This window comes from Ursus maritimus, unplaced genomic scaffold (assembly GCF_017311325.1).
Source record: "Ursus maritimus isolate PB19 unplaced genomic scaffold, ASM1731132v1 scaffold_23, whole genome shotgun sequence".
NCBI classification, from domain to species: domain Eukaryota; kingdom Metazoa; phylum Chordata; class Mammalia; order Carnivora; family Ursidae; genus Ursus; species Ursus maritimus.
The window spans coordinates 17729654-17757169 of record NW_024424786.1 but is presented as its reverse complement, the minus strand read 5'-3'; the positions used below and the strand labels follow the sequence as shown (position 1 = coordinate 17757169).

At 36.8% G+C, this 27516-nt stretch overlaps 1 protein-coding gene across 2 annotated transcripts in view; it reads right to left on the bottom strand.

Moving 5' to 3' along the window:
- Nucleotides 1-27516, bottom strand: part of DNAJC24 (DnaJ heat shock protein family (Hsp40) member C24) — a 72998-nt gene that overhangs the window by 12085 nt on the left and 33397 nt on the right. The window contains exons 2-3 of one of the 2 annotated variants that reach the window (XM_008686859.2): nucleotides 9337-9424; nucleotides 4326-4464 (exon numbers count right to left, since the gene is read on the bottom strand). In XM_008686859.2, coding sequence (XP_008685081.1) covers nucleotides 4326-4464; nucleotides 9337-9369 — 172 coding nt within the window. In that variant the 5' untranslated portion in view covers nucleotides 9370-9424. The remainder of the gene's footprint in view (nucleotides 1-4325; nucleotides 4465-9336; nucleotides 9425-27516) is intronic. The other variant, XM_008686858.2, reaches the window with a different exon arrangement.

Below are 27516 nucleotides of genomic sequence, written 5' to 3'. Positions count from 1 at the left end.
ATAGATGGAAACTCTAATCTGACTAATACAAGTATTTTGTAAGCGTCAGTTTTAGCACATAATCTACACAAATATCTACTGGCCTTATGTCATTATTAAGTTAACTGAGATTCATATTATCTACATTTAAAAGTATTATTTCCCTTCTTATGGAGTTAATCAGTCTTTAGCATTAACTTGCTTTTCAGGAAGGATTTTTATTTTGGGCTTAAGAAATTACACGTTGACACATTAATGTTGGTGGGCTTTTAAAGATACGTTCGTATTTGGCCCACAATTTATTTGCTTACCTCCCATTCTCAAATATTTATCCTAATAAAAGGGACAAAGTAAATTGTACAATACAACACCAGAAATGACCTTTTGTATCTAGCTAAGGGAGAGTAACTGATTAGCTTTGAGTAAAGACACACTGACTTTACAATGTCTGGCCCAATCTCCTGAGCCAGGCTATTTTGGGTATCCAAGTACTTGTCTGATTGTGTAAGGTGAAGACTCCACATTACCAAAATAACTAATAGAAAACTAAGATACATCTTAATATAAAATAATATACCACCAAGGATTCCAAACACAATCCACTAATTTTTTAAAAACATTATTTAATCTGACTGACTTCACTTGAAGGTTTGTTTTACTTCAGGTCACAGAGAAGTAACCCTAACTCAACAGCTACATCGCTCTATAGAGCCACTGAGACACTGGACATCTACCTGTGTGACTGTCATATTACAAAGCAACTGAATCATGATCCCTATTATTTTCCCATGATATGCTTCTGATGTGTTTTTTTAATGTGCTTAATATATGAGAAAACTCCCCACACATTTATAAGGGCACCAAAATCTATTCAACAGATATTCATATAAACATTTTATAAATCCAGAGAAAATTTTCCAAAGTGCTCATCTGGTTGTCTGAAATGCAAAGCCTAATCTTGAATAACTACACGCCTTTCAAGGGAACATGGGAAGTAAGCCTTTGGAAGCATCCTTAGAAACAAGAAGGTAAATATGCCAACTGGAACTAATTGATTAAATTCACTAGTTAACACTGCTTTCAAAATGTATAATATCTGGGAACTGAATATTACTCATCCTTTTTTAGATTTGCTTTTCTTCAGCTTGGCCGACATTGCCCTAAAAATATCAACTAAGAATAGATATGTGGAAATGGGGAAGAAAAAATATATGTACTTTACTGGGGTTATTTACCCTAGACTTTTTCTTTATTAGAACTCATTTGATAATATCTTTTGTGAAGCAAAGAAATATGGATGTCAAGGGCCCCTTTAAATGATCTTTTAGGGAAGTAAATGGTTGTGGGCAATACTGATGAGGGTTTCCTTACAACAGAGCACCAACTCTAAGCTGTGAAATATGAGAAAGCATTCAACATAAAAACAAAACGTCTCTTGCCTCCTTCCAAGTATAACGGAGCTCAAATTTATTTTATACTCCAAGTTAATGGAAGGCAGGAAACAAACATATTTCAAGCACATCCTATGAAAAGAAAGTTCTACAATGAACTATCACCACATGCAAAAAGAGTTCTGTATAACAAAGCTATTTCCATGTCCCCAGGGGGTGACCCAGAAAAAAAGAGTGCTTTGACCTGGTTATAACAAATTCTCTCTCTCTTGGTAACCTATCCTGGTCTTTAACAAATTATCACTCTCAAAGGTTTTCCTTCTATCAAATCTAAATCCTCACTGTTAGAAGTTCAAGTTCATTTCCTTCTTTTGAGGAGCCAATTACGGAAGATGGGTCAAGAAGGAGAAATTGTCAGCATTCAAAAGAAATGACAATATGAAAATAGGTTTATTATGAGATTTTTAAAAATAGCTCTAGTATGAAAGGCTTAAAAGCAGCAAGTTATATTTGGATAAGAGACTTCTACTTCTTTCCTAAACAGCAATCCAATGTCAATTTAAAACTGAAGTAAAGCATTCTCACCATTTGGAGCTGCTGGGTAAAGAAGGAAATACTTCATACTTAGGTCTGACATATTAAAAGGTCATGAAAAGCTGTATTTCTACTGTCCTCCTAGAATCTGCTTGAAAAACTTGCAAAGCAAACCGAACATTATAAAAATTCCAAGCAGATCTGCCTATTTATCCATATCATGAATCAGGCCCAACTCTCAACTGTATTCAGTTTGTCTAAATGTTGTGGCCTCGTCAATGACCTACAAGAGTCTCCTGTGATCCTGCAGGCTGCAGTTACCTCCATAAAAACCTCAAAACCAAAGACTCAAAGCTCAAAAGAAATCCACATTTCCAAGGACTTTCCAAAGGCAACAATAAAGGCTTGAACCTATTAATTATTTGTTCTTACACCATTTTTTAAACTTTCCTTCATGCAATTCTATTGCTCAACTTTTAACCCTGTTTCCTATTTCTCTCCATTTCTCGTCTAGCGACACCCTATTCACCAGCAAGAGAGATTAGTTTTTTATTCCGGATCTCTCCCTACCACTTTTCTCTTTAGGTAGTGGGCTTCTAGTCAGTTTTACTGACAGGCTCGTAACAGTACAGAGGCTGTGGAATGGCAAAAATGCACAGCAACAGGGCAAGTACGTACCTTACACCCCTCGAAGTACAGTTTTGTGGATCATCCTTATCTTAAGCAAACCGGCACACACAAAGTAACGACCGGTAAAGATGGGCAAAAACACATAGGTGACCTCACAGAAATCCTATCGCGTGAACCGAGGTTAAAAAGACAGATCTGTGAATAGAAGTCATCCACAAATGGAACCACTTGTACATTCTTTCGTCAGAAGTCAAACATATTTACAAAAGAAATACAACATTTGCAAGATACTTATATATGCACCAAATAGGTAAGACCCAATATTCAAGCCATATTTGAAAATTAATCCAAATTAATTGCAAAGGTACACTAATCAGTTTCTGAATATTTTTAAAAAGCTCATCAGTCTTAAAAAAGGAGAAGGGCTTTAGAGCTGATTAGTATGATGAAAGTCACTATTAAATTCTCCAGTATATAAACGAACAGCTCATGACGTCTTTATACACAAAGATATCACACGCTGCCTGTAAGTAATACTTATCAGTGCAATTCCCTCTGAAAATAAATACAGGTATTCCATATACACCATTGACTTTAGCCTATAATGCCGTATTTTAGAAGTAAGCCTAGTTTCTCAAGTCAAATTTTCATAACCTTAGTAGTAGGAGCCTTAAAATCATTCTGTTAGGTTTGATGATGTCCCAGGGTAGGGCGTGGGAGGGGATGCAATAATCAACTACAGACAGTGAGCTTCTACCAACACATTCGAGTCAGTGTTGAACCTGGTGCGCTACTGCAGAGTGCAATTGAGTGTTTCCCCCACAGGCTGTAACTGATTATTGACTCCCCCCCCCATTAGCATGCAGGGTGCATATTGAAGGTTCAAATAGAAGACTGAGGGACTCCTATCCCAAGGCCAGTGCTGAAAGACAGCCTATCACTTCGTGTAACTGCAGTCTATGTGTGACAAACCTGACCTACATTTTCCCCTTTCTTTCTCACAAGAGCTTGTCACTGTTTTAAGAAGCTATTTTCTGAAACGCATAAAAGAAATGACTTTTAAAACTGCTTAGGAAAGGTGCACTCCTTTATAAGACTGCATTTATAGTAATCTTATAAAGAATAGTTTATTCAGGAGACAAAACCTAGCCTAAAACAAGCTGAAAGACAGCGGAGTGCTTTCTGATGTTATCCCCTATAGCACCCTCCTTTCGACTGTCATTTATATAGTACACATTGTTAAAGTGCTCCAATTAAAATTTTAATCAGGGGGCGCCTGGGTGGCGCAGTTGTTAAGTGTCTGCCTTTGGCTCAGGGCGTGATCCTGGCGTTCTGGGATCGAGCCCCACATCAGGCTCCTCTGCTATGAGCCTGCTTCTTCCTTTCCCACTCCCCCTGCCTGTGTTCCCTCTCTCGCTGGCTGTCTCTGTCAAATAAATAAATAAAATCTTAAAAAAAAAAAAAATTTTCATCAGTACATAATTACATTTAATAAAAAGAAAATATTAAACATATTAATTAGAAATGTGTAGTTAAACATTTTTCATTAGTTAGAAAAAGTAGCTTTCATGGCTTCCTAAGAAGCCACATCCTAGTAGTTCTGTTAGCTTCTCAATGGATACACAATAATCACTACTAAAGAATAGGACATAATTAAAAACAGTGATGGAGGGGAGTAAAGAAGGCAATAATAACTTGGTACGAATGCCGGAAAATGCTCCCCAGGAAAGGCTGCAGACTGTACTTCAAAGAGTTGCCAGTGTGCTGTGGCTCCTCACCCCAAGTACCCACCGTGCCGCTGCAGGTCATACTCTCTTTTTGTCTCTTCATTCCCTAGAATTTTCCATGCCTGATCAATTTCGATGAACTTCTGTATACATTCCTCCACTGTTCCTGCTGGCACATCTGCACTTTGTTTATCTGGATGATACTGCCAATCAAAAATAAAGGGGGTGGTGAATAGAGAGGGTTGATGGGGGTCGGTTAAAAACAAAAACAAAACAAAACCCCCCCAAAACTTGTAAATCTAAGTTTTAGTTAAGAAAGAAGGTGATGAGAAGATGAAAACTAAGATGCCAAGGCAACAGGACAACAGTGTCGGGCACAGGAGACAACTGCCAGGTTAATTAGACCACTGGAGTAGCTATAAATCCACCAGTGACATGATCTGTCACAACTTGTGAAGACAGCATTTTCTGGATAATTTGCTGATGGAATCACTGGTCTCATGGACAATTTACTGAGAGAGGATGACTAACACAAACAGAAATAGGTATGTGAAGACGAGCAGGACATGACAAAGAAAGGGCACAAACTATGCAGAGTATGAAGCTTTCATTACATAAGGTGCTTGGCTGCAAAAACCATCACAAATGAACTACTAGCTTTTTCTTACGAAATTAGATTATACAATCATACTTGAAAATAAATACCTTTCATCTTCCAGCTCAACCCTAAGATTTTATTTTATTTTTTTAAAGATTTTATTTATTTATTTGACAGAGAGAGAGACAGCCAGCGAGAGAGGGAACACAAGCAGGGGGAGCGGGAGAGGAAGAAGCAGGCTCCCAGAGGAGAAGCCTGATGTGGGACTCGATCCCAGGACTCCGGGATCATGCCGAGCCGAAGGCAGACACTGAACGACTGAGCCACCCAGGCGCCCCTGCAGCCCTAAGACTTTAAAGTTACAAATCCCCAAGCATAAACTTTTTCTGAAAAATAGTTATTTTAGGGCAGATTGGTAAGAAAAAACTTTTTTTGGTTTAAGGATTTATTTCAGAGAGAGAGAAAGAACATGTGTGTGTGCGCACACACACAAGAGAAGGGGAAGGGCCAGAGGCAGAGGGAGAAAGAGAGAACCTCAAGCGGACTCCCTGCCTAGCACAGAGCCCCACATGGGGCTTAATCTCATGACCCTGAGATCATGACCTGAACCAAAACCAAGAGTCAGTCGCTCAACAAACTGAGCCACCCAGGCATCCCGGTAAGAAACAACTTTAAAGAACTCAACAAAACATTTGGATATAAGTTAATTCATTAGTAAATCTTTCTCACTTGTGTTTTCCAAATCAAGAAATTTTTTAAAATGTTTTCAATATGCGGTAATTTGTTTTAGACCGATTCATTGATTCTCAAATGCTAATGTAAATGTGGCTTACTAGATACTTCACTTATATTATCTCCTTTTCCCCTATATTCTTCGTGGTTGTCTCTTCTCTTTGTATTTATCGGTTCTGAAAGAATCGAGGTCATGTGCATTTCAGCAGTCTTTCAACAAATAAGCGAGAAAAGGTTATCTAAATGTAGAGACATTTCACTTAAATAAAGTAGGGATCATAGTAGCAGATATTCAAATGTGTCATTTTTTTCACTCAAGTAAACAAGGAACCACTTGATGGTATTCAACTGGAATTTGTCACCAGTAATTACTCTGAATGCTTTATCAGATATGTTACAGAACACACCTTAATTTTAAGTTACCTTAGGAATTTCCTTTGAACTAGTAGACGAGTTTTCTTCCTTTAGTTCTTGTCCTTTTTCTTCAAAGTTTTTATAATAAAACAGGAAAAAAAAACCCCCACCATTTCTACATTTCATGATATTACTATGGTTTGCTCACATACTCATCATCAATTAGTAATGGCATAATCACTTAAATTCTTTCACTGACTATTTTACAGACATTGAAAGAACACAAAAAATTTACAAGTGCAACGTCATGTATTATCCAAGTTGCTAAGGCCAAAGTCACTCAGTGAATTGTGGCAAGTAACACGAAGTAAGGTGACTTCAATCCTCAATCCAGAATTCAGAAAGTATGTAAATTTTTAATCATAATGTAGACTACTGGTTTTGACAGTGAATTTGTTTTCATGCTGCACTTTTTCACACTGCTGATGTTTCTTGCTAACAGAGCAAAAGCTATTGTGTTATCTTGTTGCACAGAAGAACATCGTGCATGCTGAGAGAAAGATTATAGGGCAAACAAAGAGAATTAGGCTTCCATTTTCCCTTTGGCAAACTATTTCTCTTCCTATGCCAAGTTTAACAGTTATCAACATTTTGATATTTAAGCTAATTAATATAATGACTGAAGAAAAGAAAGGGAAACTAAGGCTGTACTATTTCATCTTTTATGGTCATGATTTATCGAACGATGCTCATAAGAGTCATTCCCATACTGAAGTCTAGGCAGTCCCTACATTTGGGCTATTTAAGTAACATCCCCAAACCAAAACAGAATTTGTTACATTAAAGTTCTCTAGCTGACCCATTCTTCTAACACTATGTGAAGAAGGTTTGTGTAACAAGCCTTACCAAGAAAACCCTACAAAATCAAGAATTAGTTTGTGGCCAAAACTAAAAGCTATCACTAAATTTTATTGAGTCACTGATCAGTTCTATGACAGTCCAAGCATAATTCAATTTCTTACTAAGTTGGTATTTTCCTGACTGCTGTTTTAAATAAGCAACTCACCATCTGAGGCTTTTAGGTCTAATCTGTTGTGCTATTATTAGAATGCAATAAATTTTATTCTATAATACAGAGTCCAATTAAGAAATGGCAATTGTTAGCAAGAAAATAAATATGTCATTTAGGGTGCTAAAAGCCTCACTCCAATCTGTTTTGACAGGAAGTTCCAGAACAAAATGAAAGTCTAAAAGAGAATAACACATTCTGTGGTAGGCTGATAATGGCCCCTAAAGATATCAGGTCCTAATCTCTAGTACCTGTAAAGTGTTACCTTATTAGGAAAAAGGATCTTCAAAGATGTCACTTAAAGATCTTTAAATGGAGAGTACTCTGAATTACCAAGATGGGCATTAAATTCAATCAAAGTATTCTTTTTTTTTTTAAGATTTGTGTTGGTTATCTGAGAGAGGAAGAGAGAGACAGAGAGCTGAGTGGAGAGAGGGGCAGAGGGAGAGGGAGAAGCAGACTCCTGGCCAAGCAGGGAGCCCAACACGGGGCTCGATTCCAGGCCCTGGGATCATGACCTGAGCTGAAGGCAGACGCTTAACTGACTGAGCCACCCAGGCGCCCCCAAGAAAGAGGCAGAGGGAGCTTTGACCCACAGAGGAGAAGATGGTATAAAGACCATTCAGAGAGACAGAGAGGGATCTGAAATAATGGTATCAAAGATTGGGAGTGATGAGTCCATAAGCCAGGGAATGCTGGCAGCCACCAGCAGCTAGAAGAGACAAGGAATGGACTCTTACCCCTAGAGCCTTGACTTTGGTCCAGTTACACTGATTTTGGATTTCTAGACTCCAGAATTGTGAAAGAATACATTTCTGTTGTTTTAAGCCACCACGTCTGCAGTAATTTATTTTGGCAGCTACAAGAAATCACACACTGTGTAAATATGTCTATGGTTTATATGGAAATACAAAGGATCTAGAACAGGCAAAAGAATCTTGAAATAGAACAAAGCTGAATAACTTAGATTACCTGATTTTAAGACTTATAACGCTATATTGATTTTAAGACTTATAAAGCTACTGTAGTACTGGTATAAATATATCTAAATAACATCAGTAGATGAGAATAAAGAGTCTAGAAGTAATAGACTATATATATGAATTGATTTTCAGCAAAGGTCAATGCAATTCAATAAATTGAACTGAAACAACTGGATGCCATGTGGAAAAATTAACCTCAAACCCTATCTCATTTCATATACAAGAATTAACACAAGATGAATGAGTCATAGACATAAATGTAAAACACAGAACCATAAAGCTTCTAGAAGGAAATACAAGAGAATATCTTTGGCCCTTGGGGTAGGCAAAGACTGATTTGACAGAAAACAAAAAGCACAAACAATAATAACACAAAATGGATAAACTGAACATCAAAATTTTAAAACTTTCTGCTCAGCAAAGACACCATTAAGAAAACAGACAGGGGCGCCTGGGTGGCTCAGTCGTTGGGCGTCTGCCTTTGGCTCAGGGTGTGATCCCGGCATCCTGAGATCAAGCCCCACATCAGGCTCCTCTGCTGGGAGCCTGCTTCTTCCTCTCCCACTCCCCCTGCTTGTGTTCCCTCTCTCACTGGCTGTCTCTCTCTCTGTCAAATAAATAAAATCTTAAAAAAAAAAAAAAAAAAAGAAAACAGACAAGCCACAGACTGGTTTTAAAAAAAAAACTGACTAAATATATATTTAACAAAGGACTTGCATCTACAATACACAACAACTGGGGCACCTGGGTGGCTCAGTCGGTTAAGCGTCTGCCTTCGCTCAGGAAATGAACCTGGGGATGGAGGGTCCTGGGATGGAGCCCCTGCAGCAGGCTCCCTGCTCAGTGGGGAGTCTGCTTCTCCCTTTTCTCCTCCCCCTGCTCATGCTTTGTCTCTCTCAAATAAATAAAATCTTAAAAAAAGAAAAAGAAAATGCAACAATAACAAAATCCTACAAATCAATGATAAAAAGACATACTAATTAAAAACCAGGGGGAAAAACAGACACTTTTCAAAGAATATAGATGAACAGACTATGCACATATGAACTTGAACTTTTTCAATAGTTAACAGGAAAATGTACACTAAAATTATGAAATATTACTAAACACCTAATAGAATGGCTAAGATAAAAAAGGTATAACACTAAATGTTGGTGAAGATATGGAATAACTGGAACTCTCATGTGGTACTGGGAGAAAACTGAAAATTTCTGATTAAGACACACATATACCTATTCTGTGGTCAAATAATTTTGCATATTTACTTTTGGATATTTATTTAAGAGAAATGAAACATAAACGTATGCTCACTAAAAGACTTATAAAACAATATACTCACAGCCTTATTCACAATAGCCAAAACTGGAACCATAGAGTCTATCAACAGGAGAATGGATAAACAGTAGTATGTCCATACGTAAGGAATACTATTCAACAATAAAAAAGAAAAAACTATGATATACTCAATAACACAGATGAATATCTAAAACATTACACTGGACAAGAACAAAAGGATACATACTATTTGATTACATTGATATGAAATTCAAATTCAGGCAAAACTAATCTATAGTGACAGAAATTAAAAGTTGGTTTTCAGGTGAGAATAGGGGGTGGAAATTAACTGCAAAGGGGCACGGGAAATTTTCTGGAGGAACAGAAACCTTCTATATTTTGTTTGGGACGGTGGTTCTATGGTATCAAATCTCACCAAACTGAATACTTAAGAGCTGTGCATTTTTCACTGTATGTTGACCACATCTCAACAGAAAAACATCTTTAGACATGTCTAAAATTATCAAAAGAGATTTAGAAAATCTTTCCAAGCCATAAAGAAAAAAAATGAGAAATTCCTTCCAATAGTAATAGAGAAAAATACAATTAAAACATGGGAAATGCAAAGACTAATACAAATTAGTGAAAAGTTTAAATTATAGACATTATAAAAATATAGTTTTATTACTTTCAAGTACATATGCCAACATCCAAAAACTTTAAAAAGTTAAGTATTGCTGAGCAGAGGACTAAAGTACATTCAAAATTAAAATATCATAAATATATCACAATACTAAAAATACTGAGAGTGAATGTCTGTCTGTGATTCTTTATTACAACAGTACAGAAGTGTCCATCTCCAAAGTTTTAGCAAACAGCTATTTTACTATTCTCCAATGATTTGATATTCACAACTCTATGATCTGTTTAACTTCCTTACTTTTGGGGGAAATTTATCAATTACATAGACCTATGTTCTTTAAGTCCCCATGTCATTAATTGAGGATGAGAAAAATGAACACAAAAGATAAGAAACTTGATCTGAAAATATAAGATCACTCAGGCACCTACAAGATATACAGAAAATTATGTAATATTATATTAGGATTAATATGTTATCTATATCCTAATTACGCAATTGATAAATAATGCTTTCATTATGGACTCTTAATTCTCACTAGCTGAGATTCTATGCCAAAGGCTTGTCCAATATGGAACATTTTATTTTGATTTTAGATTTTCTCCATATAATAATTCCAAGTGCTTTCTAAATTACTAATTATGGAGTGACTATCACAATGTGTCAGCCCAGAGAAACTCAAACTGTGGTCTTCAGATTTGCAGCATCAGCATTATCTGAGAGCTCATTAGACGATGGCCCCATACCAAACCGGGGGCGGGGCGGGGGTGCACGTGGGATCCAAAAATCTGTGTTTCAACAAACTCTCCAGGCAATTACTATGCATGCTGAAGTATGCACCCTGTTAGCCTCTACTGCTTAAAACATAGAATTAGGTGCAAGTCAGAAAATTAGCGTTTTATAAACATTTCTCTTTGACAGATGCATCCTTCCAAGTAGGTATCCACATAAAAAAAAAAAAAAGGCTCAATGAATGACACTCCTCAATTGTTAACCTAGACCACCACAATGAAAATTATATAAAGTGTTCTAAGTCATACATTTTTTGATATTTGAAACCTTTTGTTCACTAATCATAAATGCCAGCCCCTTTATTTCGTTGTTTGCACAAATGCCAACGTCGATGATGAAGAAGCTGATGAAATTTGAACAATATGCCAGTGGTATTTTAACCTGTTGATTTATTTTTAGAGGAAGATACAATTTTTATCAGGCTTCAGCTACCGAACACTGCAATAATGTCCACTGACAGGTTTAACACAGAGACAAGTGTTTTTCTACTAGAAAGGACAAAAGTTAATGTATAAGTTGTGAGAAGAGCATATTACAATACACTGTAAAAATTCTAGCAACTTCTAAAAGGTTTTAGTGCAAATTCTTATATTCACTAACTCCAAATGACTTTTTCTAATGGCTAAGCAACGTGTAAAGTTGAAATGAAGTGGTGTTTCTTTAAAGAAAGTATATAAGACAGTTTTATGGTAAACTGCCCACTATACAATAAGGTATTACTTCAGATCACCTAAACAGAGGTCCACCAGTTTTAATGCCTTTCTTTTTTTTTTTCTTAAAGATTTTATTTATTTATTTGAGAGAGGGAGAGAGAGAGCTCACACTCGAGCAAGGGAGAGGAGCAGAGGGAGAGGGAGAAGCAGACTCCCCGCTCAGCAGGGAGCCCGATGCAGGGCTCAGTCCCGGGACCCTGGGATCATGACCTGAACCAAAGGCAGACACCTAACCGACTGAGCCACCTAGGCACCCCTTTAATGCCTTTCTTACATTCCTTTCAAAAGGACATAGTGCTTTATTTTACTAATAGCTTGCTACTTAAATCTAAAATTAAATAAAAAGTTAGGGAATCATACATTACCTCTTGACTACACATGTGATTATGCTGTTTTGATTTATAAAATACTGACTGTAAATAAGAAAGTAAAAGTCAACTACCAAAAGGACTCTGAACAAATTTAACTAAACAAAAATTCCCAAATTGTTACACTGATATTATTTGATCTATCAATGTGGACGCTGAGGACACAGCACTTGGTTTTTGTCTGTGTAAAAGATGAGTTTGATACCATTAATAGGATGCTAGCTCTTTATTTCTAGCTTCGAATTTTCTTGAATTCCAGAACCAAATTTCAAAACACTTTCTAAAAGCTATCTTATCAGTACTACCTAGTTTAACATGTCCAAAATCCAATTTATCATCTGGACCCTAAAATTAGTTTCACCTCCTGTTTAATTCCTTGTTCTGTTAAAATCACCACTATGCTCAATAAAAGCTGAATGAATGAATGAATGAATGATGAATAAGAGAATAATAAATACATTTCCTAATAATGCAGGCTACAATGATCAGGGTAACCTTCCTTTCCCTCATCGAACTTTCCCCAAAAGTACAAAGTCTTAAAGTTCCTGATTTTATTCAGCACTGGATAAAAGGACAAGCAAATTTTCAGTTTAATCTGAGTTTTGCACTTTTTTGTATCTTTGCTCTCACACTCTTTCCTAGTAAACAAGTATTAACTATATGTCATTCTATTCAGCTGACAGATATGATTTGGGGATATGCTTCGGCCCAGTGGTCTTAAATATTTTCCAAACTGAAGAATGAGATACAGACTACACAGATACTTACTAAGAGGAATGAATTCAAGAGTATACTTGAAAAAAAGAATGGATGTGTAACTGTGGGATGTGTGAAAATGGGAAACGTTGAATCTTAAAAAAAAAAAAAAAAAAAAAAAAAAAAGGTCCTTAATGTCCTTTTCTCTATCCCTGCTCAGTTTCTCAAAAGAAAAGTGTTCGTGTATCCTATACAAATTCGGTACTACCAAAAAGGGAGTATCATAACACCAGGAGATCTTATCAGTATTTCTACAAAAAGAGAGCTGGATGGCAATGCATTTTTTTTGCCAATGATTCTTAGGACAGAATCCCATTCAAGTAATGTCTTGCCAAGCCCCAACAGGTCCAAGGTCTGGACATCACGGTGGATACACATTCCAGACAGACTATAATGCAGAACACCACTGAGGAACTTCAAACCACGACACACATATGAACACCGAATAAAAGCTTATTCAGGGTCATTTTGATCTGAAGTCTTCTTGCTCTCATAAGGCCAGTCCTCACCACATTTTGAGGCACTCGTCACCTCTAAAGATAGTAAACACTCATTTCTTTAGACACTGGCTGTGAAAGAAAATTGAAAAGGTCAAGTTAAGGGAATTATGTAAGAGGACATTAGTAAATCTGACCATGATAATATCTGACAGCAGGAATACAACTGTCCAGCGTTTTTATTGATGAAGAATGTCTTTTGATTTACCAAAGTATTAAATATAGGCTCTATTAAAATAGTTCATGAAAATTAGTAGCTACTTAACCTTTGAGAATTTTATGAAAACCAAGGATGTTCTCCCCAAAAGTGTTTATCACATCCCTAATTTTCCCTCCTTCCAAAACAAGACAAAGAAAAAAACAGTTCAGTCACTAAAAGTTAATTCCAAACAACTGCACTTCTTTGCTCTTATTATCTAAACACTGTGATGGTCACAGGAGACTCTGCCCATCACTTCCTAAACCTCTCCCAACCACTGCCTTCTCTCTCTCTTTTTCAACTTTTATTTATTAAGTAAACTCTATCTCCAATGTGGGGCTTGGACTCACGACCCCAAGCTCAAGCGTCACGTGTTCCACCAACTGAGTCAGTCAGGTGCCCCCACCTAATTCTCTCACAAAACAGCTTCTTGAGCTCTTCTCTCCTCCAATCTCCCCACAAAACTCCTCTGCTGTATGTCCCAGATCCCACGAGGTCTGCGCTGTAAAACTTGCTGGCTGAAACGCACTGGTTGAGTCCTGCTCGGATGCTGCAGAGGCCAGGGCCATTTCTGAGAACTCCCTTTCCTTCCACATCTGAGAGAGAGAGAAGGCTAGAATTTCTGCCTGCCAGCCCCATTCTGCTGTGGTCGTAGTACTGCCACCCCCCCCACAGAAAACAAGAATCAATTGTGGAAGGAGAGAGGCCATGGGCCAGGGTACTCCCCACCACTGGGCCCCTGAGGTTTACAGAAGGAAAGGATGCAGGCAAAGGGTCTCTTAACCAACTCGTAACAAAGCAGGGCTGAGGGAGAGCAGGTTCCCTCTGCTATTTTACAACATAACAAACTTCCACAACAGCCCTCCATACAAGGATTTATCTGGAAAGGAAAGAGATGGAGAAAGGAAAGGGTATAGAATTGCCTTATCTAATATTCTTCAGGGACAGGAAAGTCTTCCTACCGTACTTCTCCTTGGTCCTGCTTGCTATAATTGGCAATGGTTATTACCCTTCCAAATATACAATGGGGGAGGGGAGGATGTCCTTGGATCATCAATCAGAAGAGATGATACAATTATTCATATCAAACCCTAATCTTTTGTCACTTTGGAAAACCAGAAATTCCAAAGTTGATATTTTTTTTAAAAGGACAAGGAAGGGCAGCCCCTTTTTCTAAATAGATTTTCCCCAGTCCATTGCTATCTCTACCTCCCTAAAAGTATGTCCTTCTACATCTGTTTTTTTTTTAAGTTTATTCATTTTTTTTAGTAATCTCTATACCCCATGTGGGGCTTGAACTCATGACCCTGAGATCAAGAGTCGCATGCATTTCCAACTGAGCCAGAGAGGTGCCCCTCTACACCTATTTTTAAAACACTGAATCACCAATGTTTGTTGATAGCTTGTAGGTAGCAGAACTCAAAAACAAAGCTCTGTTTTATATTTGAAGAAACTGAAAGACAAAATATCAAGTAATGTTTAGTGAACAGTAAGTTAAAGCAGTGTTTTTAGGGTCACATAACAAGAATCTGTATGACTAGAATCACAACTGATCCTCCAGAGTAGGGCCCATATTATTATAGTCCTTTTAAGTGAAATTATTAAGACAGAAAGTTAATACTGCCATTCTCCTTTCAAAAATTGTTAGTTTTCCTGATATAAACTTGTGTTTTTTGTTTTTTCCCAGTCCATCAAACCTTAGAGGTATGACTCTGACCTTTATTTATTTATTTATTTATTTATTTATTTAACAAATAACAGCTTTATAGAAATACAATACACATATCATAGAATTCACCTTTCTAAAAGTATGCAATTCAGTGGTTTTGAATACTCAGAGTTGTACAACCATCACCACTATCTCATTTTAGAACATTTTCATCACTCTACAAAGAAACCCTATATCCGTTAGGAGTCCTTCTCTACTCCCCTCTCCCTCCAAGTCCCTGGCAACCACTAATCTACTTTCTGTTTCTGGGTATCTGCCCATTTTGGATAAGAATGATATATAAGTACACATATGCACATACACACAGATATACATACAGTAATTAATTAAAAAGCACACTTGTTGGATTTTTTTTAGATTGGGGGGGGGTGGTAGAGAAAAGGGAGAGAGAGAATCTTAAGCGGGTTCCACACCTATCGTGGAGCACAAAGCAGGGCTGGATCTCATGACCTGAGCTGAAATCAAGAATGGGACACGTAACTGACTGAGCCACCTAGGCGCTCCACACTTGTGGTTTTTAAGTATCTATAAAAATTACCTTCCTTAGTTCCTCTGTGAATGTTGGTGAGTAACTAACATATAGACAAAAACAGTATGCTCTCCTAGAACTCTAAATTTGGCTCTATAACATAAAAACTAATCTTAATAAAGAATTCCTGTGACTAGTCCTATGAATTTATAAGAGAACCTATTGTAACATAGTCCCATGATCCCCAGAGAGAGCCTGAGAGAAAGGCTTCAGTGTGACTATGTGGCAGTTACACTCACAGAACAGTATAAAGAAGTAGAATCTCTTTGATCTACCAGAGTTGCTAATGATTACCTCTGTTCTCTAAAAGAGTCATTTCAACACCATATTTTTAAAGAGACCTTTTAGTCTTCTGAACATAGTTATCTTTAAAACTTCTTCGACATGTCACTATAATATTGTAAATGTCAATATAATATAATCACTAGCAGCTCTAAGAAGAGCTAAAAGAGATGAAAAGGAACAAGGAGGAGGAGGTGAGTAGGAAGACAGGAGAAGGCAGAGGAAGGGGAGACTGTAGAAGAAGGGGAAGGAGAACAGAAGAGGAGCAAGAAGAAGAAGAAGAAGAAAAGGAAGGCTAAGGAAAAAGCGAGGCAAGAGACTGAAAAACACTGACGGAAAACAAAGCCATGCAATTCTTACAGTAGGTGTTGATGTTTTCAAATAAGGCATTAAGAGGTCGACCGTAGGAACGGGATTCACAGAAATGAAGATTAAACAGGTAAAAGATGAGGCTGAGTAAACAATCATGGTAATCTATGCAAAAGCCTTTCAAAGCCAAGACTGACCTCTCCACTATATTTTGAACTAGGAGATTTACTAACTCTAAAATATAATCTCGCACCAATTTCTTTTGCTAGTAACATGCCTATTTTTCTTTGTTGACTGTATCCAAGTGTGACACAACCTGTTTCTTTGCACATAAGACACACAAAAAATTTAAGTTTTGTGCAATGGGTTACATTATATTCATATAAAAAAAAAGCTAGACACCACTACACACAAAATCCTATCAGACAAGTTTTCGATGACCTAGTCAACATGAGCTAGCTACACAAAGAATTCAAGATAAATGCTCTGCCTCCAATATCCCCCAGTGGCTAACTTCACGTGCCCTCTGGGTTCAGGGAAGACATGTTTTTTGTACAATTAAAAACTTAAGAAACTGAGGCCAAACTAAATAAGAGTGGTGACATACAGCTACAAATCCTACAGTGCTCCTCTCCTGTAGCAACTCTGGGCTCTGCTCTGTGGCCATCAAGGCCATCAGGTACTAATTAGGTAGTGTGTTCTGTCAACACTTTCATGCTCTTCTTTTATTAATTGATCATTCTGCCACATTAATGATACTAGTACATTGACTGAACTCCCTCAGGTACTCTACCCTTGAGATAGAAAAGAAAATAAAGAAGACATGAGAAAGAGAATGTCACACAGATTTTCATTTTATGTAACTCATATTTGAATCAACACTGAAATGGTTTCCTCTATAAGTTATCTATTTCTTTTATTTTTAGAAATGCTCCCATGGACCTAGAATGTCCAGATTTTCCTTAAATAAAATATAAATTCTACTGATTTAACTTTATAAGCTATTAGGAAACTACAGTGGGAGTGAAATGTATACTAAAAGCATTGACATTTTCATACGTAAGTGTTCTAAATTTAATGCTGTGATGAAATGCAAAACCCTGGAAAGGTGGTGGCAATTCTCAATTCTAACTACCTAGTGATGAGGGAAATTCACCTAAAATGAAACACAATAAACAAGAGAACTGACTTTAGTATTGACAGAAACTCATGAGTTAAAAAAAAAAAAGTATTTAAATAATTGTAGTTAAACTCAATGAACTTAATACACTCTTTCTGAGACAGAGGCCTAACTAGCTTCTGAGGATGCCGAGAAAACACATATCCTCTGAGATAATTTTTGGTTTTCCTTATTGCAAATCACTGTTATTATGAAACAGCCGTTAAACAGTTGGTGAGGAAGTGTTGTTAAGACAGTGCAGTGGTAATTCCATAATGAATCTGAATACAGTTTAGGTAGGTGAGAGAGATATACAATGACTGACATGGCTGGGTTTGTTGTTCATTTTTGTAGGACCCCTACTAGCTGAAAACAAGATCATGTTACAAAAAGTTAGGTATAAAAGTATTACCATTGTGTCCTTTACACTTTGACACTACATTAAGATTATGAATGCTAAAAAAAAAAAAAAAAAAATTTACAAAGGTAAAGTTAAGTACAACACACTACTGCCACCTAATGCTTAGTAAAATATTGCCTAAGGAAGCAGTCAACAACTCAGCCACTGACTGTTTCATGCAACAGCTAACAGTTGAAACATGGTTTTTTAAATATGTTTTAACACTTTTAAGATTTTGTGATTCAGATAGAGAAAATATAATCCATGTGCAAGACTGGTAGCCCAAGAATCTGTTTATCCATTCCAAAAATACTTATTAGCCACCTTACAAGTCAGATATTGTGCCAGCCAATGAAGATCCAATGATGAATAAGATGGGATCTCTGCCCTTGAGAGACTCAAAATCCAGTGGGGGACAGCACACATGTAAACAATTCATTATAATACAAAGGAAAGGATGAGGTGTTAAGAAAAGACGACAGAATGGAAAAGGTGTTAACTTAGAACAAATTAGGGAAGGTTTCTTAATAAAAGTGACACTTAGCTGGGTTTTGTAGGATGAATAGGAGTTGGCCTGGGAAAGAACTGTGGAAGAGAGGGAAGGGAAAGGCATTCCAGGCAGAGAGAAACAGCAAATACAAGACAGGAAAGTACTAAGATAGACATTAGAGGTATGAATAGCAGAATACTAAGTTATACTGAAAAGGAGTAAAAGAACGTTTGGGTAAGAAAAGTAATGAGAGATGAAGCTGAGAAGTGAAACTGGGTTCAGATCATAAAGGAACTTTTAGTACGCTAACAAACATGGACTTTTCCCTACTTAAAACTCCACATTACTTGCACGATAGAGACATAATATTTTTGTTTCATAGACCAAAAAAAAAAAAAACAAAAAACAAAAAAACCTACCCTGATGGCAGGATGGAATAGGTAGTGGGATAGGTAGGAGGACTGACAATAAGGAAACCACTGCAATACTGCAGCACTCACTCCGGAAGAATGAAGCTAAAGATGCTGAGAATAGAAGGCAGGAGTCAAGGGCAAAGGTGGGAAGCTGGGGAATTTGGAAGTCACCTGTGAAGCAGATAAAGCCACAGGGATATACAAACAGCAGTCCTTCTCAACTTTTTTGAGTTAGGAACTCCTCCAAGAATGTGATAAAAAGCTAGGGAAAGGGAGATACACAGTTGCATCTGAGGAATAAACAGATCTCCAAAAGCACCAGACCTTAGATTAAGAGTCCCTAGTTTAGGGGGCGCCTGGCTGGCTAAGTCTGAAGAGCATGAGATCCTTGAACTTGGGGTTTTAAGTTCGAGCTTCATGCTGGGTGTAGAGATTACTTAACTAACTAAACTTTCAAAAAAAAAAAAATCCCTAATTTGGTAATACGTGAAGAAAGTCAAAGATAAAACTCTGAAAGACAGTAACATTTACATCAGATAAAGGAAAAGATGCTGGAAAAGAAAAGCAGTGAGCAACAAGATTATCAGGAAAGAAACTCCAGACACCCAGAAAGGAAGGAGTTTCAAGGCAGATGGAAGACACGTGAGAGTAGCAAATGTCACGGTAAATCCACCATGTGGAATGTGGCAAATAAGACACTGGCCTTTTTAAAGAGATGCCATTTAGAAGAAGGCCGGTGGTGAAAGAGAGTGGGTTGAGAAGGAAATGGATGGTAGTCATGTAATGTTTGGCAAAGAAGGAGAGGAGTGACAATCAGAGTAACCAGGGCCAAGGGAGAACTTCTTTGAAAGACATTCTATGGGATGAGTGGGAAAATCTAATAGAAAGGGAGACTTCAAAATAGAGAGGAAGAGAAAATTGGAGAAGCACTGATCATAAAAAATGAAAAACTGAGTTCTTATTCTAGCTTTGTTTGTGACCTTGGAAAAGTTATTCAACTGTACAAAACTTTCTCACCTGATAAACAGAAACAATACTTGCTAAACTATAAGCTACTCATGAAACTGAAGACCTTTGTCCATATTACCACTAAGTATTTGCAGTACCCAGCATATACAAGAGAATAAATACTTGGTTCTTGATTAAATCATCTGTCCATGTATCTCACACTGTTCTGTAGAAATAAATGACAATGTGAGCAAACATAATTTTGAATACAATTTAAAGATTTTTTTAATGGGGGTGGTGGAAGAGGAGGAAACAAGCTCTGTAATATAAATATATATAAATGCAGTTGATCCTCATTATTCAGATTCCATATCTATAAATCTGTCTAGTTGTGAAAATTATTTTATAACCCCTAAATCAACACTTGCAATGCTTTCACAGTAATTCACGGACATGCCAGAGTGATGAAAAACTTGAGTCTCTCAAGATGCATGTTCCCAGGTGACGTCAAACAAGGACTCCATGTGTCAGTTCTCATAATGAATGCAAATAAGTGTCCCTTTCTACAATCTATTTAGTGACAATTTTTTTTTGCATTTTTGTGCTTTTTGTTGTTAATTGTTTAAAATGGTCCCCAAGAATAGTTTAAGAGTTGTCTAGTGTTCAAGCACAAGAAGCCTGTGATGTGCCTTCTAGAGGAAAATTCATGTTTTAGATAAGCTTCTTCCTTTAGGCAGGCGTTATAACACTTTCAGCCCTGAGTTTGAAGTCAATGAATCAATTATATATATTAAAATGTCTTTGAACATAAACACACACAAAACAAGATTATGTACTGATCACTTGATGAAAAATGTTGTGACCAGAGGCTCATAGGAACCTAACCCTATATCTCCCCTAGAAGCAATGGTTCAGTGTTTGTTAATTCCGTGTTTGTGGCAACTTTATAGAATGTAACTATATTATATAGACTATAACTATAGCAAATAAGAACTGACTGCACAATAACATAAATATATAAATTACGATTAAGTTATGCCCCACCCCATCCCCTTTAGAGAGCTCTCTCTGTCCTGTCTTCCCTGCCACACCCCAGGAAGATGGCATTCACGGCACAGTTAGGGATTTCTAGATAGTCACCAGAGTTCAAAGGAGTTTCAGATGCAGGCCGGTCACTAGAAGAGCAGCTTCTAGAATCTGCTTTATGTATCTGAGAAGATCATGGCTCAAACAAAACAGGATTAAATAACTAAGTTTTTAGCCTTTTCATTATGCACTAATAAACTGGTCCAGTTAAGGACTTCCTCACATGAAGCTCATTTTAACACTGACTTCCTAAAAGACAATACTAAAACTGCAGAATTATTTGCTACATTATTTTAAAGTATACAAGAATCACTATGATTGTTATGAAGCAGTCATGTCAAAACTGAGACATGTTAAAATGGGTAACTGAGGCTTTTTAAAAGGACTTTAAGTCCTATAATTTTAATGACTATAAATTTCTCCTTCCCAAGAAAAGTATTCTTTACTTAGTAAACTGAAAACTATAAACTTATATTCCCTACTTTGCTTTTCAGATAACTGTCCTTTAACTATCTACCTCATTTATTCTTTCTGGTCTCAATATTCTCTTCTGCATCACTATTTAGAGTTCTCAAAAATGTAGGTCTTCAAACTATTGAAAACCTAAAGCAAGAAAGGTTCTACACTCTTGGCTGAACTATTAAAAATGAAAGGTAACAGCTGGATAGCCTCGGAGGACAGGTGTAGACAAAATACTGGCTCAAAGATCACCACACATGAAATCACTTCACATGCTGTGGCTCTATTCTGCCATCAGTTCACATGGGTCAAGGACTATCTAACATCATCACTGAACCTTTAAAGAGTAATAGAAAGGGGAGGGCAGTACTGCTACCCACACAGAGAGGCCCAAATAACAGGAGCCAACTGCCTTCTTAACCCTTTTATTCTATTTTAGCAAAATCCAGTGCAATTCAACCAATGCATGCAGTGAGAGTCTATTATATAAGGTACTACACCAAGGACAAAAAATAACTGAGACAGGATACCTGCTTTCAAAGACTTGACTTCTAGCTGAGAGGCAACCGTAGGCATAAGTAATTACAGTAAAAACAAGATGTGGTCAGTGGGATACCAGAATTACAATATACCAATGAGACACATAGGGATACTTTTTTGACCAGCTGTAAGGAAAAACTCCAGAAAGATCTTGAGTTGTTGAGGGAAAACACATAAGCAGGGATAAAGGATGAAAGGTGCTTTTGCTTTAGGAGTATTTGGCTATTCTAGGGGTACTTGGGTGGCTCAGTTGGTTAAACACCTGCCTTTGGCTCAGGTCATGACCCCAGGGTCCTGGGATCAAGACTGGCATTGGCATCGGGCTCCCTGCTCAGAGGGAAGAAGCTTCTCCCTCTCCCTCTGCTTGTGCTCTCTTGTTCTCCATCAAATAAATAAATAAAATCTTTAAAAAAAAAAAAAAGTATTTCACCTATTCTAGAAAGTATCCTAGAAATGAACTTTCTTTTTGCTTACCCCATTTGGGTTAGGATGGTTATACACATCAGAGAGGAGCTGACTGGAGGAAAAAAGAACAGGAATAGAAGACATGAAAGTTGAAACTGAATCTATCACTTACCTGTACAAAGGACACCCATTCTATTACATTAGGATGAGGGACTGAGTCCATTGTGGGTGGGATATGTTCCCACACTTACCGGCCCTTGTCCTTTCCTTACCAGATAGCAACCCGGGGTGGGGGTGGAGGGGGGGGGGACACTTCTCTTACACAAACTATAGCAGAGGGGCACCTGGGTGGCTCAGTCGGTTAAGCATCTGACCCTTCGTTTTGGCTCAGGTCATGATCTCAGTGTAGTGGGATCAAGCCCTGCACTGGGCTCTGTGCTCAGGAGGGAGTCTGCTTGAGGATTTCTCTCCCTCTCCCCCTGTCCCTCCCTGTTTACGTTTGTTCTCTCTCTTTCTGTCCCCCTTCCTCTCTGAAATAAATAAATAAATCTTAAAAAAACAACAACAAACTAGAAGCAGAATTTGCTTTGCAACCTTGCTCTCCCATTTCTGCAATCTGCAGGTAACAGCACTAATTTCTCTAAGTAAACACTTACAGAGGAGGAGTTTTCATAGGTGTTGCAGTCCAAAGGCAATGTGAAAATTTAATCAAAACTACTCTTGAAAATCTTTAAATTTTCCATTAAGTACAGTATTTTAAGTTTCATAAATAGAACTCTATAGAGCAATTTGTGTGTGTATATATAATATATATATAATATATCACACAGTAATGAATGCCTCATAAAAAGCACACATCTGAAATATAATTTTACCATTTTTAACATTTTCTAAGCTGAACACTAATAATTAAATTTGCATATCATGCTATATTTTTATATGGCTCTAATTGCATCTTGGCATAATTTCTAATGATGATGATAAATAAGGCATCACATGCAAGACACTGGCTAAATGCTTTACACATTATTTCATTTAATCTTCATTAAAAAAAAACAAGAAAAAATCTTATCTTGATTTTTACAGATAAGGAAACTGAGGCTCAGGGAGGTTAAGTCGATCCCCCTGGGTCGCACAGAGCATTAACAACAGAGGCGAAATTCAAAGACAGTACAAAGAGAAACGAAGCCAGGACTCTGAATCACTGCACTGTACACAGGTTTCCCTATGAAACTACATTTTAGAATTTATATGCTGTATAAATCATAGCACTTGTTTTTTATTTTTTTAAAGATTTTATTTATTTATTTGTCAGAGAGAGAGAGCACACACAAGCAGGGAGAGTGGCAGGCAGAGAGAGAAGCACGCTCCCCACTGAGCAAGGAGCCCAATGTGGGGCTCGATCCCAGGACCCTGGGATCATGACCTGAGCCAAAGGCAGATACTTAACCAACTCAGCCACCCAGGCATCCCTATCATAGCATTTATTACACTAGGTACTAGTACTTAAACATGTGTCTTCTTCTTAACGATAAATTCTGTTATATCCACAGCATCTAGAATAGTGCCTAGAAATATAGTAGGTACTAACCCTAACAAATGTTGAGTGAGGGGACAAATGAATGACTGAAGACAAACCCAGATTATTTCAATCCTCATAAACAGATTTGAATCCATACATTTAACTAATTTGAAAAGCATAATCCTAAAACAAAATATTTTGGACCACCTTCTGAGAATGTAAGAACTGCATTTTGTATTATTAAATATTTTGAGATAGTGAAAAGGCAATTTTTGTTTAGTTTAAGTTGCTTCAGGGAAATACGGTCTTTTCTGAGAAATCTTATCCCACACACTGCACCAAGGATAATGCTCAACTTGCAGTCAACGTCAAAAAGTCTAAAAGAATGAGAAGGGGTTTTGTAATCCATTACTGAGTTTAAGAATCTATTCGAGCTTTAATTAGTACATAACATGGGCAAAACAATATTAATTTTACTTGTGACATAGAAAATAATTTAAGCATACATTTATATAATATAAATTAAGAATAAATTAATTTGAAAATAAAGGAAAAATTAGTCAAAACACAAATAACCTTAACAAGTAAAAGGGGATTAATGAGCTAAAATCCATGATTTACTTAAAGGCAAATTTTAAAAGTGTTTCATATCTCAGATGGCATGATTTGTGAGTACCTTGCAAGATGATAGTTGCTATTTTTAAAACATGTAAACCCCAGGCAACTCACTTCTAACATACCCCAAATGTGCTAACTAGACTTCTTATACAACATTTTTGTGGAAAGCATATTATGTAATATGCTATAATCAGGTTTACTCTTTAGGAGTAGGTAAAGGGATAAATTCATCTCTCTTTAAAAATCATAATTAATTTGGTTAAATTCCAAATAAAACATCCAGAAATTGTTAGCCCTTAAAACAATGACTAAAGAAATGTATAGCGAGAGTGAAAGCAGATCCGTGGTTGCCTAGGGAAGAAGTGGGGGCATAAATGAACTTTCTGGTATGATGAAAATGTATCTTGATATGGTAGTGGTTATACAGGAATAGTCAATCAGAGCTCATTACTAAATTAGGTACATTTCACTGTATACAAACTATACTTCAATATTTTTTAATGCCTAAAAGAAATATATCCTAAGAAACATAATAAAGTTCTAGCTATTTTACATAGATAAAAGAAAAAGTGGAATAACAATACTCTACTGAATTTCAACACTTTAACAAAAATATGATATTAATTCATTTGGGAAGCATTGGGCAAAATGTCTTGAGTTTTTTTTTTTATCTTGGCATAACTAAAAACAATATATACCAAATCACAAGGAAATTCTAAATGTAAATGTATTATAAAACAAAACAACTACTTACCCCATTTCAATTTTTCTTTAGCATTATCATTTTATACAAGTTTTGAAAATGATTTTTGATCTAAAACTTCATATTATTTGATTTCGAGTACTTAGTGTGTATCTTTGTTCTATCCTTCTGGTGGTCAATAATTTCATTTCTCCAATCTAACAGTCTTCTGTCGTAAAGGTCCCTTTATGTTCTTACATTCTATAATTCTTTTAGTTAGAATCTCTGAAATTCTATGATTCTTTTAAGCCAGGTGATGAGATAAATATAACAATGCCCTAAATCATTCCTTCATGGATTTTCTATCAGCTACACAAGTCAGATCATAATTAGAAAGCTATTGTCAGATTTATTTCTTTCATTTTCTACAAAAGCAAATTGTGCAGCACTTATACCCAGATTAAATTTTAAAAGGATTGTTCAGTGATAGAATTACAGGCAAGCCTATGAAGGGAATTTTTTTTATCTTCAACAAATGGCAAACTGGAGACAGATTATCACAGTAGTCTCAAGACTATTTGTTCTATCTAGAGTGCATGCATTATGAGTCAAAAAAACAATCCTGAATCACCAAAAGAAAGTCACTTACAGTATGATAAACTAGGAAAAAAATTCTCAGACCTGGGGAGTCAACTAGATGACAACTTGAAGGTACAGGAAATAACTACAGAAGAAACAAATTCTAGAGCTTTCTTTCTTTTTTCTTTCATTCTTTCTCTTTCTTTCTTTCATTGGGAGGGAGAGAGAGAGAGAGAGAGAGTGAGCGTGTGCGCAAGCATGGGGGGGGGAAACTTAAGCAAGCTCCATACTCCGTGTGGAGACCAACATACGGCTCAATTTCACAACCCTGAGATGATGACCTAAACCAACATCAAGAGTCTGATGCCTAACTGACTGAGCCACCCAGGAGCCCCACAGAGCTGGCTTTAGAAAGGAACAGTATAAGCAACTTATTTTTACAGATGAAACTCCAGCCCATGAAGCTGATGTGACTTAAGACATATCTTATTTGGACAAACATGATTTTAGTGGAAATAGGGAGGGTAAGAGAGGATACATTTCTTTTTTTCTTCCTCCCTGTTTTATTGAAATGTAATTAACATATAACACTGTGTTAAAGTATACAATGATGATGTGACATATTTATGCTTTTCTTTTTCGAGGTTTTATTTAAATTCCAGTTAGTTAACACACAGTGAAATATTAGTTTCAGGTGTTGAATTTAGTGATTCATCACTTATATACAACACCCAGTGCTCATCACAAGTGCCCCATCACCCATTTAGCCCACCCCCCCCACCTCCCCTCCAGTAACCCTCAGTTTGTTCTCTATTGTTAAGAGTCTGTTTTCTGGTTTGCCTCTCTTTTTCCTTTTCCCCTCTCCATGTTCACCTTTTTTTCCCCCTTACATTCTACATATGAGTGTAAAAACACGGTATTTATGTTTCTCTATTTTGCTTAGCTCCATCCATGTCTTGCAAATGGCAAAATTTCATTCTGTATATGGCTGAGTGTTTTATATATATATACATACACACACCCCAATGTGAAATATTTATAAATTTTGAAATAAATACAAGATTAGCTAACACATCCATCACCTCACACAGTTTTTTGTTTGTTTGTGGCAAGAACTTTTAACACCTACTCTCTTAGCAACTTTTCAAATATACAATACAGTATTGCTAATTATAGTCATTATGCTGTACATTACATCCCCAGAACTTGTCTTATAGTTAGAAGTTTGTTCTATTTGAACACCTTCCCCACTCCACCCACCCTCCATTCCCACCTCTAGGAAGCATCAATCTCTCTGTTCCCAAGACTGAGTTTCGTTTTTTTCAGATTCCATGATGACCTTTTTTATCCCCCAAATTTTTATTTAAGTTCTAGTTAGTTAACATATAGTGTAATATTGGTTTCAGGAGTAAAGTCAGTGATTCATCACTGACATATAGCACCCCATGATGAGCTTCTTAAATAACTTATTTTTACACTCCCCAGGAACTGGGGGAAGTATATGTCATTTATTAATAACAATAATAATGGTAAGAGTTCAGGTTTCCACAATACCACACTGCCATCTTTTACATCTTCCACTAAGTTTCTAGTGTAATTTTCATCCATTTCTATTAAATAATGCACTAGGTCAGATTATGTATTCTTTTAAACAGGAGAACCAATTTATCTAATTTTCAAATTTTAAAACATTCAGCTAAGGCTGTTATCAAATTGTGACTCCAAGGGCCTTGGGAGATTATATTTGATTTGTCCTGTAAGACAGCCTACTAATTCTAATTTCAGCTGCTATTCTGTGTTGCTTAGCTCTTCATGGTTGCCAAATGTTTTCAGCTGCTACATCTAATGGACTCTTTCAGCCAGCAGCCTTCTTGGTCCCTCTAAATTATATTTGCAACTGTTGGCCACACCTTCTCTTTTCCTTGACTTTAGTAATATTCCACTCTCCTAGTTAGACTACTATTACCTCTGGCCACCACTTTTTAGTTTCTTTGTGAAGAGCCATTCCCCAAGCCATAACACACTATATTCCCACCTCCTTGGTCCTGAGGTAAATCTTATGGAGTCAGTGCCGAATGTATGGCTTTCACTTTGACCTCTCGAGTTATAGCTGCACTCCCACCTGCCAA